This window comes from Sorex fumeus, unplaced genomic scaffold (assembly GCF_029834395.1).
Source record: "Sorex fumeus unplaced genomic scaffold, SorFum_2.1 ptg000005l, whole genome shotgun sequence".
Classification (NCBI taxonomy): Eukaryota; Metazoa; Chordata; class Mammalia; order Eulipotyphla; family Soricidae; genus Sorex; species Sorex fumeus.
The window spans coordinates 3,971,098-3,986,947 of record NW_026606062.1 but is presented as its reverse complement, the minus strand read 5'-3'; the positions used below and the strand labels follow the sequence as shown (position 1 = coordinate 3,986,947).

The following is a 15,850-nucleotide window of genomic DNA, read 5'->3' as shown; positions in this document are numbered from 1 at the left end:
ACCTGTAAGTAAGATGATACATCTGAAATTAAATTTTTAACTGGATGGTGACTATGGGGTCTGAGGCATCTCTGCAGCTTGTGGATCTCTTCCAAGATTTATTTATGAGTCTCTGGACCATGACTGGTTAATGAACTTATATGGTGCCAAAGGCAGCTCATGGGTATAACTGTCAGGCTCCAGAAAGAACAGGGAGATGGGGGAGGTCACTCATCCTCAACGCAAGAGCCTGGAAATTTCTGTCACAAAACCCACAAGCCCGATTTTTTTTAACAAATTCGTTTGTGGATGAGCCTTGTCCCAAGCCTGTGGAGATTGGCTATAAGCATGGCAATGATTGAGTTCTGGAGGGCTTTGGCTGCTGGAGTTCTTTGGGTGCGGGGACTCACCAGTCCCCCCTTGAAGGTGCCACAGATATGAGGTTCAGCCTGGCGCAGGGTCTCGAGGCATCTCTCTTGATTTTACTTTTTATAAGACATACTAGTTATGTTCCAGAAGAACAATTTCAATGTCATCGACCTATTTTTTATGCAGAAATTTATTTGACAGAAACTATAAACATTTTTCCCACCCCAAAATAGCATACATGTTTTCTTACTTCCTTAAGACTTCACATAACAATGCTTTCCTACACCTGTTGGACTCTGAACCATTCTGTAGATTTCATTTTTTATAATCGCTAAACGTTAACTAGACCCAGGATAAAAGGCAGGAGAGTGGTTATTGAACATTCATACCGACAGGCTTTTGAATTGAACCAGGGAGTAACCATGACCTGCTGTGAAGGCTGCACATCCTGCAATGGAGTCAGCTTGCTGATTCTCGTCCTGCTGGGCATCATTTTCAACTCAACACCTCTGATTTACAAGTTACTGGAGAAAGATGACAAGAACCCCATCTCTTGCTATGAGTGGTGGTTCCCAGGAATTATAGGAGCAGGCCTGATGGTGAGTAATCTTCCCTTGAGTTAATTTGGAGAAAGACTTGCCTGTTTTCAGTAAACTAACTCCTCAGAACAATCGTTCAGCTTTGTCATGAGTTGTGTCTTGATTAGGATCCAGCAAGGAGCAGTGGTATGCCATTGATTTGGTTTTGCCCAAAGGTGCAGAATGACAATTTGGATAGCTCGATTACCCTGTCCTATCTATTTTTTTTAATAACAGAAAGCTATTTCCTACAGTTTTGAAGGTGAGAATGTGCAAAAATCAAGGTGGCATTTGGTGAGAGCCAATTCCCTGATTTGTAGCCAGAGACTCAGGTTCTTGGCCTCACATGGCAGTAAGCATAACAACAGGTTTTCTGCAGGCAAAGTATGCACTTTACTACTAAGTCACATTCCTGCCCCAAAGAACAACAATCCTGTGCACATTGGGGGACTGAGAAAAATAGTGAGAATGACTTGATAAAACTTGATTACATATTACCTGTTGAAGTCACTCCTTTAAGCTTTTTAGTTAATTTAGGAAACTTTATAATTAATTTCCTCCCGTTACTTTACCAATACTAACTTCTTAAATTTGCAGAGAATAGAAGAATAAGTATATATATTCCATGAATGATGAATATCCTGGATGATTCTAATTGTGAGGATGATAAAAATTATAGGCATTATCTTAGGGAAATGGCTTTAAAAGCCCGTTTTTAGGTTTCTTTTTTTGGCTTTTTGGGTCACACCCGGAGATGCACAGGGGTTACTCCTGGCTCATGCACTTAGGAATTACTCCTGGTGGTGCTCAGGGGACCATATGGGATGCTGGGAATTAAACCCGGATCGGCTGCATGCAAGGCAAACACCCTACCCGCTGTGCTGTCGCTCCAGCCCCCTGTTTTTAGTTTTGGGGCCAGTACCTAGTAGTCGTTGGGGGGATCTTGTGGTGCAAGAGATTGGACCCTGGGTTCTCACATATAACGTATGCATCCTAGCCCTTTGAGTCATCTTCTAAGTCTCAAGTTGACTCAAACCCCTATCTCTTCAAACTCAAGTACTTTTTAACAGATCTCACATACAGCCCAGAGTATCATGTTGCATCTTTGACACTAAATTCAATAATGATGAATAGATCTGTTTTTGTCAAAGTCTTTAGAAGAGAACTATATTATTCCTGAGTAAACCTGATTATTAATCACCCAAGGCATGTATAATGGATATAGATTTACACTGTACTGAATTCTGTTGCAGTAGGCCTCAGTAGGATTTGCAAATGCAGAGGAATAAAAACCCACTTGTTTGGGCATCTGGCAAAATATCTTAGCTTGGAATAGTGCAGTCATGAATCATGGCCATCATAATATTAATGAATTAATGGTGTCATTTTATATTACTAATGATATTTATTATAGAGCTTTTATCAGTGATTTTGTTTTCAGAGCTGGAGCGATAGCACAGCGGGTAGGGCGTCTGCCTTGCACGCAGCCAACATGGCCAACCCGAGTTCGATTCCTCCGCCCCTCTTGGAGAGCCCGGCAAGCTACCGAGAGTATTCGATATGCCAGACACAGTAACAACAAAGTCTCCAATGGAGACGTTACTGGGCCCGCTCGAGCAAATCGACGATCAACGGGAGGGCCTTTTACCTTTTGTTTTCATATTTATGAACCAGGAATAGGTGCAGAAAGGCATGCAAATTCAGCATTTGAAAGACTTGTTTCTTTTAACTGAGGTTTCAGTGATGACCAGTAGCTGGTCATCTCCACACTTAGATAAAAACTATCCTGGGCTTTTCACTATTGAACTTTGGATACAAATTATTCCAACTTGGAGCTTTAGATGGAAATTGACTCTACCACAGAACCCATCACACTTAAAAAAACATTTTCTCCTCCTGCTAGCATTGAAGAATTCAGAGTAGCAATGGTACAACTTTTTTTTTTTAAATTGAACCACCATGAGCTACAGTTACAATCCTTCATGTTTGAGTTTCAGTCATACAATGATCAAACACCCATCTGGTACAACATATTTTGTGTATTCTTTGCATAAGGGGCAAGCTATGGGTAAGAACAAGCGAGTCACAGAGAGATCACTGGGTTCATACTTCACACAGTTACCCCCTTGACTCTCTATAACAGTTTGGCCGAGTGGATGTATTATTATTTGCACTTTAACAGAAAACAAAAGGCTAAAACTGTCAATTCAGGATGCATGAGACCCAATTCCAACTTTATTTAAGTTAGAAGTTCTGTCTTCCACTAGCAATAGCACCATAATAACATTCCCAGTCTCAGGCAGACAGACAGAACAGAGAACAATTGTAACCTGTTTCAGTTATTTTTTATTTGTTTGTAGTTGGGTCACACCTGGTGGTGTTGAGGCCTATCCCTGGTGTAGTGCTTAAGGCTCTCTCCCAGTGGTGCTCAGGGGACCACACAGTGCCAAAGATGCACCCAACCTCCTGCTTGCAAAACATGTGCTCGACCTAGCCAACTTCATGCGCTCCCTGGCCTAAATTCAATAACTTAATTCATAAAGTTAAGAAACCAAACAAGAAGCACAGAAAGGACGTAAAGCATGTGAAATAGTCTAGACCCTGGATTTTTTGGTCTCAGGGTAAACTTTATTTTTATCACAAATAGGGGCCAGAGAGATTGCGCAGGGGTTAAAGTACATGCTTTGCATGAGACCAACCCTGGATCGATCCCTGGCACTATTTGTTCTCTCAGCATTACCAGATGTTGTGTTGGAGGCCTGTGGTAACCTGGGAAATCCCTGACATCCCGGGGCCCAAGAATTTTTGGCCTCTTGCATGGAATTAACAAATAATTCACTAAGAATCACTGAGAGGCCCATAGGACCCCTGAATACTTCTTGGGAGGCCGGTTTCCCCACCCTAAGTTAATAACAAAACCTATCACAACAGGCTCTACTATTTCTTGGTATTCTGGAATGTCATAAAACATCATGTAACTCTGAAGAATTGAATAGGTACATTCTAAATTGAACCTCAAACTCGAGAGGAGACTCAGAGTCAAACAGTGAGCTTAGAACAGTGTATTTTTGTGGTCCTTAGCTATCAATGAAGGTAGAAGAACATCTTTTCAAAAGATAATTGTGTCCCCTACAACATCTGTTGAAATAGGGACTAATTCAAGCTCTCAGTACTCTTGTAAACACACAGATGAGTTAACAAAGAAGAAATCACTAGATGCGATAAGTACTTTGTTGTATTATTTAAAATCTTTCCAAAATTGCTTGCTCGATTGCTCGAGCGGGCCCAGTAACGTCTCCATTGGAGACTTTGTTGTTACTGTGTCTGGCATATAAAATACGTCACGGGGAGCTTGCCAGGCCCTGCCGTGCGGGTGAGATACTCTCGGTAGCTTGCCGGGCTCTCCGAGAGGGGCGGAGGACTCGAACTCGGGTCGGCCATGTCGGCTGCGTGCAAGGCAAACGCCCTACCCGCTGTGCTATCGCTCCAGCCAAAATTGCTTAGCATTTTAAATTAGCTTTGCTTCAAAAAGGAACTTTGCAGGAAGCAGTTATTAAAGGCAATGGTGGCATTAGCACTGGGCATTTCATGAAGTATGTGCATTTTATTATTGTATGATTAATCTAATCAAGGAACACTTTCATCTTTGAAACCATGACTAAGAGCAGATAAAACTAATGAAATTATCTTCAATTATTACTAAGTGGAAAAATCAATACTTGTTATTTTTCCAAGACTTTAAATCTTTAACTGTACACTTAATCATACTTATTCATTGAATTACTTAGTACATAATAATTCATCAATCATTGAAGTCTTATCAGAAAACAAATTGTTGAAGGCTAAACAAATTAAAGATGTTGTATAAAAAACAATTTTAAATATAGGTTTTGTATTTATGATGAGCTATGGCTTTGTGAGTTACTCTCAAGCTTATTCCTCTGCCCCTCTCGGAGAGCCCGGCAAGCTACCGAGAGTATCTCGCCCACACAGCAAAGCCTGGCAAGTTACCCGTGACATATTCCATATGCCAAACACAGTAACAACAAGTCTCACAATGGAGACGTGACTGGGCCCACTCGAGCAAATCGATGAACAAAGGGAGGACAGTGTTACCGTGTTCCTTATGGAAGTCCTATAAGTTTAAATCCATTTGTTTTTAATGACCTACAGCTCCCCATTTCATTTATAAAGTGAATACTTTCCTTTTAAAACTGGACCAAAGTATGGTTTTCTATAGGAAAAAATAAACACATGTCCCTGACAAAAAGACTTCTCTAGACTTAACCTCACAAAAAATCTCTTTATGCACTTAAACATGCTTCAGAATTGAAGGGAAATTATTCTCATAGTTACTCATTTCCTTAGAAGACCATCTGAATGACATTATTCGGACACCTAAATATGCACACACTTTCACATTTTATTAGTCTTTACTGGATTCTCTATAGTCTCATTAATTTCAGAGCTTCAAATGGCTGAATGACGCCATTATCCATCATAGTGGAACAAAGATGCTTAATGTGCTTTGAAGTCAAGCAGGTAGGGATTCATATACTGAGTCATTGCTGACTTAGAAAAACTCTCATGCCAAGATAAGGAATTAGTAAATATTCAGATCCTTGATACAACCTTACCCTCAAGAGAGTAAATGGAGTTGCATTTGCACCAATAAGGAGCATGGGATGATTTATGCATTTAAGACAGGATTTAATGCTGCTCTACCTGCAAAATGAGCATAATTTTCTTTTTCATCTCCTGACCCACAAAACTACACAGTTGTGCATGATTGAGTTTCAGGGGTGCAATGTGCCCAAACCAATCCCTTCACCAGTTCCTACTTCCTTCCACCAATTTCCTCAGTTTTCCTGCCACCCCTCCCCACCCCAACACACACACCATCCTTGCCTCCCACCTGCCTAAACATGACTTTTCCAAGTATTTTGCTAAATTAGGGATTGGCAATGTTTGTCTTGAAGAGTCAGGTAGGAAACATTTTAAGCAGCCCTGGGCAGTATGTAGGAGAAGAAGAATGCTAAAACCTCACTTCCAAAACAAAGATGAGTCAGAGATTGCCAGTTCATCAGAATGCTTCATTTCTTTTTCTTTTATTTTTGGCTTTTTGGGTCACCCCCGGCGATGCACAGGGGTTACTCCTAGCTCATGCACTCAGGAATTACTTCTGGTGGTGCTTAGTGGACCATATGGGATGCTGGGAATCAAACCCAGGTCGGCTATGTACAAGGCAAATGCCCTACCCGCTGTGCTATCGCTTCAGCCCCAGAATGCTTCATTTCTTACACTCAAGGACAGGATAGAATATGAGTAGAGGAAAAGGAGGTTAGCCCGTGAACACTGACACGGATAAGGAGGTGGGGTTGAAATTTCTTTTATCATTTCCTCTGCGCTCCAGAGAGGTGAAGGATCACCCCCTCCCTGAGATCTCTGAGTTAGAAGATGTTTAATGTATGATGCTGGCACTGCAAACTGTGATCATTCAAATCACACTTAGCTGTGAGCCACCAGTAGGAGGTGCTGCTGTCAATGTGTTAAGGCAACAGGGAAGTCAAGTTTTCTAGCGTTAGAATGTGCTGGCTCCTGGCTCTGGGGTTAGCTCAGTGTCAGTCTGGGATGAGCTTCGGTGAAGCTGGAAGAACAAAGAAAACTGAGTTCCTGGAGAGAGGGATGAGTTAGAAGGACGAGGAGGGGAGCAAGGCTGCTGATGGTGGGTAGGATGAAAGTGGATAAGCTGTATGAATTTGGTAGAAGGATGGGTTGAAGTCTTAGTAAATTTTGGGGGGGTTCCTGGGGCACAAAAGTTACAGTAGGTAGGGTGTTTGCCTTGTACGTGGCTGACCCGGCTTCGATCTCTGGCATCCCATATGGTCTCTTGAAACCACAGAAGGAATTGCTGAGTGTAGAGCTAGGAATAGCTCCTGAGCATTGCTGGGTGTCATCCAAAAACAAATTTAAAAAAGGTCAGGGCTCTAAAACCCAAATGCTTTGCTTTGCATCCCAACATTTCTACTTCCTCATGAGAATCATTTTCTTGCCTCAGTTTTCTCATCTGTAAGATAGGCACAATAATAACCTCTTGCTCAGAGGAATTTTATGAGGTGGAAAGAACTCATACAGGTACAGTACCTCTAACAGAGCCTGACATGAACTTGGGGACCAATAAAAATCTTAGAAAACATGTATGGAAAAGAGAGAGAATTTCTCCAGTGAAGCTGTGCCAAATTGGGGGGGGGGGGAATTATTTTTTAACAACCAACTTATTGACTAAAATTTCTTTTTTTAAAATTTTTATTAGTGAAACACCATGAGGTACAGTTGTAGACTTACAAATTTTTGTGCTTGGGGTTTCAGTTATACAATGATCAAATACCCATCCCTCCACCAGTGCCCATTCTCCACCATCACTGATCCCAGTATCCCTCCCACCCCCCATCCCACCCAGACTCTGTGGCAGGGCATTCCCTTTTGTTCTCTCTCTCCTTTTGGGTGCTGTGGTTTGCAAAAGAGGCACTGAGTGGAAAATCATAGTCTACTTTTCAGCATGCATCTCCCATCCTGGGAGGATCCTCCCAATACCCTTTATTTGGTGCTCCCTTCTCTATCAGAGCTGCCTTCTCCCCTAGCATGTGCGGCTGACCTCCAAACCATGCAGTAAACTTCCTGGTACTTATCTTGGATATTTTTGGGTGTTAGTGTCCTATTTTGTTACTTTATGTTCCCCAGATGAATACAATCTTTCTATGTCTGTCCCTCTCTTTCTGACTCATTTCACTTAGCATGATACTTTCCATGTAGTACCACTTGTATGTAAATTTCATGACTTCCTCTTTTCTAACAGCTACATAGTACTCCATTGTGTAGATGTACCAAAGTTTCTTTAACCAGTCATCTGTTTTCGGGCACTCAGGTTTTTCCAGATTCTTGCTATTGTAAATGCTGCAATGAACAAACAAGAGCAGATGTCACTTCGACTATACTTTTTTGCCTCCTTGGGATATATTCCCAGGAGTGGTATTGCTGGTTGACTAAAATTTCTTAAGTGGAAAGAAGCAACTTATTCTTTGAGAAGACAAAACTTTTCCTATGAGCATTTCAATCATTTCATTCACAGTTGCTGCCTAGATATTGGCTAAATATCTCCAATGCCCTGAGACTCTGGAATTGTTCATTTCAGCTTTCCACAAAGAATATGCACAGATTTCTGGGTATCTCCACAAAGGGAGGGCACCGATTATCTGCACAAATAGAAAGGAGAAAGAGTTCACAATTCAGTTCTCAATTTCAAGGTCCTGAAGAGGTAGTACGGGGCTTAAGCTATTTGTCTTGCACTTGGTCTACATGGTGCCCTGGTTCAATCCCACACATTGCATGGTCCCCTGAGTAAAACTGGGAGTGACTCCTGATCACAGAGCCAGGAGGAGACCCGAGCACTGCCAGGTGTGCCCACCCCCATAGTCCTCAAACCCTAATCTTGAGAATGAGAGAGATGCTGCTGCCCCTGGGAATGAGAAGGAAGTTATGGGGAGAAGTGAGGAGAGAGAGGGAGGGGATAGAATTCCTAATTCTACATCCACCATAAGAAAAAATACGTATTTCCTTTCAGGATGCTCGTTACATTGACTTCTAGGATGGGGGAGAAATTAGATGAATGATTGAAAATTGTAAAACAATGAAATAAAAAGAAAAAATGAAAAGTGTTTCAAAATTTGAGATGGGGGTTCCCAGTAGAATCATGCTTAGGGGACAATATGACACCAGGAATCGAACTCGTGGCCTTGTGCATGCAAAGACTGCAGTCCAGCCCCTTGAGCCATCTCCCTGGCCCAGAAAGAAAAGTGAATGCTTCCAGGAAAAATAATTCCAAAATATTAAAAAAGTCATTTCTACCTGTTTAAAACCCAAGTCTCCAGGCCTGAGCGATAGTACCGCAGGTAGGGCATTTGCCTTGCATGCAGCCAGCCTGGGTTGGATCCCCGACATCCCATATGGTCCCCCAGCACTTCCAGGAGTAATTCTTGAGTGCAGAGCCAGGAGTCACCCCTGAGCATCTCTGGGTGTGACCCAAAAAGCAAAAAAAAACAAAAACAAAAACAAAAACAAAAAACCAAGTCTCCTTAAAGATGACTGGGGGCAGGGGAACTAGTCCTCTGGTTGGAAAAATTAAAACCTACCCCCAAGTACCCAGTTCCTCTGCACCTCTAATATTTCAGTGTTGACACAGGAACATCAATCCCACGAGATCAAGGCCACTGCAAATTTCCTTTCTGTTCTCTCAAACCTTGATTTCTCACATGTGGCAAATGGGAGGAAGAGATGGACGGTCTGTCCACTGGACGAGGAGTCATCATAGTCACCTTTCCTGTTCGTGTCATTTCCAGGCCCTTCCAGCAGTGACCATGGCCTTGGCGTCGAGAAAGAGAGCGTGCTGCAACAACAGGGTTGGGGTGAGTATGCAGCCGGGGCTCTCCGTGCACAATTGCAGGATGGAACCCACATCGCAGCAGTAAAGCTCCCCCAGACCTGAGTCCTGCGTCACCCATCAGCCACCGAATCACAACACAGTTCCCTCCGACACGCCCAGTCTGAGAAACTTTCTTCCTAGCAGCTTATAGGATAACATAGAAAGTCCAGGAGATTTTCTACTTCCTCATAAAAATGAAGCTTTGGAGCTAGTTCTTAGACCCCCCCCACCCCCCCACCTCCCCACCCCTGACTCATTTTCAGGTCAACCAAACGAAGGATGTTCAAAGACAGGCAATGTCTGCATCACCTTCGGAGCTGTGATCAATTTTTATAACACTCAGAACTTGGGTGTTTCAGGATGTGCATCAGATACTGAGGGAAAAAAACGTGTCCACTGTCTGCTTTCACGTGGGAAAAACTGGTTTGATGGGCTCAGAATGCAACCATTAATGAGTTAGGTTAAAGCAATGCCACCTACACCCAACTATGCATACCACTGCAATTAAGTGAAAATTAAACTCAGCCTTCAGGACTTCCCCCCACCCCCACACACTTTATTTAAACATCATGGTTTACAAAGTGGTTCATGTCCCACCACAACTGTCACCTTCTCTCCACCATTGTCCCCATTTCCCCACCCATCCTTGGTATCAGGCAAGCTATAATTTATTTTCTATTGCCTGTTACCACTAAATGGATAATGGGATGACCAAAAAATATTTTAGCAATAGAAAATTTGTGTAAAAGTAAAAAGTAAAGTAAAGGCCCTCCCGTTGTTCATCGATTTGCTCGAGCGGGCCCAGTAACGTCTCCATTGGAGACTTTGTTGTTACTGTGTCTGGCATATCGAATACGTCACGGGGAGCTTGCCAGGCTCTGCCGTGCGGGCGAGATACTCTCGGTAGCTTGCCGGGCTCTCTGAGAGGGGCAGAGGAATCGAACTCGGGTCGGCCATGTTGGCTGCGTGCAAGGCAAACGCCCTACCCGCTGTGCTAAATTGTTATATCTCATCGTGTCTGAGGGTTTATTCAGCTGTTTCTTGTCAGTTGACCCTTCTGGTTGTAGGATTAGTTGACTTCTATGTTACATTCCCATTCAATCTGGTGTGCTCTTACTGGGATGTTAACATCATAGAGTTTGGTGATGTCACTTCAGAAAAGCCAGAATATTTAACTGGGCATTATTTGTGGATGCCGGGGCTTAAGTAGGGTGAGAACTTGACCTGACGCCCCTCCTGATATGGCCCTGGAGGTCTCAGCCAGGACCGGGTATCTGAGAAATTTTACAACTAGTTGATCTCTTTCGAGATTTATTTACCTGTAACTATTCTGAGAACACTTCAGACACATCATTTTATTGAATTTTCTCAAAAGCCTTAAGTGGGGAAAAAAACATGACTTGTTTCATTGACTGAAAATACTGATCTTTAGAGAAAGCAAACAACTTACCAGCAGTAAGTAGCAAGTAAATTTTAATCCAAATCCATTAGATTCCAAAACTGAGTAATACAGAGGGTTCTTGTATCTCTCAGGTAGGGGGTAGATTAGCAAGCAAAGGCCATAGTCAATGCTCTGAGTTGAGGTCTTGAAGTGACAGTCCCCAGTCTGATGGAAACCCAAGAACTGTCTGGAAAGATCTGAAAACCACTGGGCAACTGGTGGCCTGCAGACACCTTGAGTCAGAATGTTCCAAGAGGATCCAGGATGAAGCTAAAGCATAAGAGGTGACAACTGTCCAGAAAGATAGTACAGTGGGTAGGAAGCTTGTGTTTCGTGCAGCCTACCTGAGTGTAATCCCCAGCACCACGTGCAGTCCCCAGTGCCCACCAGGAGTGATCCCTGAGCACAGAGCCAGGAGTAAGTCCCCTCAAACCCCCAGAGCTTGCATGTCAGTTGTGCTGAGTTGAGAGTCCCTGCTAGGGCACCTACCATTCCTAGTCCTTGGACCAAGCCCTGATGAGACACTTGGGAGCCAAGAGACCAGACGGCCAAACGTGGTGGGTCCCATCCTGTTGAGTTTCTAGGAAGTACAATGAAGGTTGGGGTGGGGAGACACAGAGCTCTGTGGTCAGTTGAAGTGGACAGTGCTGAGGTATAGGTCAAAATTTCCAGGGACTGGCCAACGCAATAACCTTTCCTGTGGGTCTGTCTAATCAAATGGCTAACTCTGTCCTCTGCCATTTTTTGGTCATTCAAAACTAATCAACAATATGTGTAGAGGGCCGGGGCTCAGATAGTACAGGAGGTAGAATGCTTGCCTTGCATTTGGGCTGGGTATAATTCCCAGCATCCCTTATGGTCCCCTGAGTACCATCAGGACTGATTTCTGGGTACAGAGCCAGAAGTAAACCCTGAGTATCACTGGGTGTGGCCCCCCAAAAAAAACCCAAAACTTTTTTTTTTTTTATAAAAACTAATCTAATCGATGGGTGATCTTGAGAACTAGGACCATAATGTGACAGGAGAATGGTAGCAGTTAAGACAGCAAAGGGACAAGGCAAGCAGGTAGGCTGCTTGCCTTGCATGCAACTGAGCCTTGTTCGATATTCAGGACCCCCGATAGTCCCCCAGCACCACTAGGAGTGACTCCTGACTGTAGAACCAGGGGTAAGCCCTGATCACTGTGGGGGTATAGTCCCTCCTCCCCCTAAAGACAACAAATGCTGTTGAAACTTGAAATAGACCAATGACATGGAATGACCTGAAGATATGCCTATTTTGTTTTCTAGATGTTTCTTTCATCTATTTTTAATGTCTTCACGATCCTTGGTGCTATATACTGCATGCTGGTGTCTGTCCAAGCTCTCATGAAAGGGCCTCTCATTTGCAGCCCTCAAGTCAACAGTACTGTCAGTTGTGAGTTTTCACTTGGTAACTTCAGGTGAGTGACCAATCTGGTTTTCATGGAGTTTCTTATCACCTTCCACAGCAGCTGTGGCTTAGATTAGAATGGGCTGGTGTGGACGTGGATGTTTCTCTCTGATCAAATCACTGTACAGATGCATATGGGCTCAACACAATAGTGCCACTAATCCCAATCTCACAGGCATTGAAGGATCATTTTACTTAGAATGCTCTTTGGATATGGTCTTGTTTAGGACTTAATCCAGGAAATTTACCCCTGTCTTTGAACAACCCTTGGCTCTGTGTGTGTGTGTGTGTGTGTGTGTGTGTGTGTGTGTGTGTGTAAACAAAATCTGTTAAATATAAACCAGGAATTTCACTTTCAATCTTGGTCCAACTTTCATTCTTGGACGATGTCCCGGGAAAATGAAGGGAATATTTACTTTCTACCTCCTGAAATATTTCCTTGTGTAAGCCTGAGCATATGTGGCCCTTAGAATTAAAAAAAAAAAATTAAACAATCAACAAAATCTAGAATATCATCTATATACCTTAAAAGAAGCAGTCAGGAGATTCTTGTGTCCATACTTAACGTATCTATAGACCTGGGAAGAAATCAAGAGATTAAGTCATGAAATAAATATTGGGATTAGATATAAATGTCTCATTTCAGTCTTGCAAAATGGTTCTGTGCCTAAGACCAGACACAATTTGTAAAACAACTGAATACACTTGTCATCTATATTTTGCTTCATTTGAAAAAATAACCATTATTTATATTTGTAATAATATGAATATTAATTCATTTCCCTTTCTGCATTCAAAAAAACACTCCAATTTTGCCAATTACAGTGGTTCTGAATCAAAATGCAACATCAAAATGCAAAATGCAAAGAAAAGGTCCCTTGAAAAGGTCCCTTGATGAACTCTAAGGTTAGAGATTTTAACAGAGGCCACAATGGACAATTGTCTAGTCTTATTGGACAATTCAACCACAGACCAGGCTGTGCTCTTGGTCAATCAATGCTCAAGTTAATCCAACCTTAATTGGGGAAGAGAGTTAGAGTGAGGTGATGAGAGTGATCCTATGCTCACCGCAAACTTCCCAAAGCAGACCCAGGGTTGATGAGATAACAGGGGTTAAGGTTTGTGTCTTGCACGGGTCTGACCTGGTCCAGCCCCTGTCATGGCCACACCCATTTCCTGAATTCCACTTGGCAGACTGCGCTCCTCAAAAAGAAGACTCCTATTTTATGCGTTGAGATTGTAATACGGGCTGAATGTCAGTTGTTGTTCTCCAGATGTGTGAACAGTAAAGAACGTGCTAATGTGCTACAACTAGTTGATGGTTTCTCGTTTTCCATATCTCAATATAATGAATAGGCACAAATCGCTTTTTGGTGTTTGGTGGAGTGAAGTGGTTTGGGTGACACTTGGCAGTGCTCAGGGAGTCAGGGGGCATTAGGGATCACACCCAGACCTCCTATATGCAAAGCATATGCTCAGTCTCTTAAACTCTCTCTCTCTGGTCCAGATAACTTTAACTAAGTAAACATATCAGAAGTGTCTTTTGCGTGAAAATTATAACTAAGAGTAACAGGGAAATTTTGTATTGAGAATAATTCTTGATGTGAGGAAGCCCTGTAGCTTCTGATGGATAAACGTAAGGAGTTTAGAAATGCTGCTTTTTTCTCCCCTGGGGCGGGTGTGGGTAAAGCATTTGCCTTGCTTGCAGCTGACCTGGGTTCGAGCCCCTGCATCTTATATATTCCCCCTAAGAACCACCAGGAGTAATTCCTGAGTGCAGAGCCAGGAGTAACCCCTGAGCATCATTGGGTGTGATCTTACCTCCCACGCCCCCGTCACTCAAAAGTGAAATGCTTTTTGTATGTTGGAATGAAAAAAGTTTCATAATGATTAGGGTGCATGGGTACACACTCAGTTTTGTTGTGTGTGATGTTCATGAATATCTTATTTCTTTCCTTTTTCAGTGACATTGGTGAGAATTCCCTCAATCTCAACTGGTTCTTAGAAAAATCCTGTGTACCGTCTCAGCCTAATTATTACTTCGACCGTAATGGCACAACGCTTGATGATATAGTTGACAACTGGGATTTCAAGACCAAGGAAGGCAGGCATAGGACTATCCATTTATCAGTCTTCTTGGGTCTACTGATTGTGGGAATTCTTGAAATCCTGTTTGCACTCAGTCAGATCCTTATTGGCTTCCTTGGCTGTCTGTGTGGTGTGTCTAAACGAAGAGAACGCTACGTGTAACTGGATGTCAATAAATGAAAATATTAGCATTTCAAAGTGTTTGAGAATTACAATGAAAAAACTTATTTTTTAAAAGGAGTCCAAAGGTTAATCTCCAGATTATCACAAAAACTGCATGAGTCCAACACTCAAAAGGAGAGAGAGAACAAAGGGGAATGCCCTGCCACAGAGGCAGGGTGGGAGGGGGGGTAGGGGGGATATTATCCATGGTGGTGGAAAATGGGCACTGGTGGAGGGATGGGTATTTGATCATTGTATGACCGAAACCCAAGCACAAAGATTTGTAAATCTACAACTGTACCTCATGGTGCTTCACTAATAAAATTAAAAAAAAAAAACTGCATGAGTCATTCTAGTCAAAAAGAGGTGTTTTAAGTCACTGAAGTCAACTTTGCATATATAAATAAGCCATAGTATATGCGTAAGGGAGAGAACACCAACAGCAGCTGACTTTGGGAATAGGCAGAGGGAAGCTTTCAACTTGGATCTTTGCATCTCCACTATCTGAATGCTTTAATTCTATATTTTTGTGTGGAGGAAAAGGAAGAGGGAATAGAAAGGGAATAGAAAGATTCTTGGAAGTGGGAAGTATGTAACCTTTTCACTGTATTTCCTTATATACAACAAATACTTCTTCACAATCACAATCACAACCATCCTGTTATTCGTCGATTGCCTCGAGCAGGCCCCAGTAACGTCTCTTCGTCCTAGTCCTGAGATTTTTTTTTAAAAAGTGCCATATTCAAGGCTCTTTCAGAGTTAGGAGAATGAGACCCTTCATTGTTACTGGTATTTGGCATATTGGGTATGTCACGGGGAGTTTGCCAGACTCTGCCGTGTGGGCAGGTTACATTCAGTAGCCTGCCAGTTTGTCTAATTGCTGGATTGATTAGACAATCCAGCAACAAGGAAAAAAAAAATCTACTAGGTCTAACTACGCGAAAATTTAAAACTTACATATGGTTAAAACAAATTTAAAAAATCACAAAGTAATTCTAAAGATGAATTACACATTGGATATAGTTGTAATACCCATTAACACTAAGGGCTCTTTTTTTTTTTTGAGGCAGGGTAGGTCACACCTGAAGATGCTCAGGGCTTACCCCTGGCTCTGAGCTCAGGAATCGCTTCTCGTGGAGTTTATGGGATTCTGGGGATGGAACCAGGGTCAACCGTGGGCAAGGCAAGCGCCCCGCTCACTGTTCTATCACTCTGGCCCCAAGGGCTCTTTAATTTACAAATGTCCATACATATTATTAAGAAAAAGATAATCCAAAGAGTCTCGATCAGGGGTAACTATTTAAAAGATAGAAATGATTTTAA

At 42.5% G+C, this 15,850-nt stretch overlaps 1 protein-coding gene across 1 annotated transcript; it reads left to right on the top strand.

Moving 5' to 3' along the window:
* Window positions 1–770: 770 nt before the first annotated feature.
* On the top strand, window positions 771–14,527 carry TM4SF20 (transmembrane 4 L six family member 20). Its single transcript, XM_056122065.1, has 4 exons — window positions 771–947; window positions 9,323–9,388; window positions 12,136–12,287; window positions 14,242–14,527. Exons 1-4 carry the CDS (start codon window positions 771–773, stop codon window positions 14,525–14,527), a joined length of 681 nt encoding a protein of 226 aa, XP_055978040.1.
* The last annotated feature ends 1,323 nt before the right edge of the window (window positions 14,528–15,850 follow it).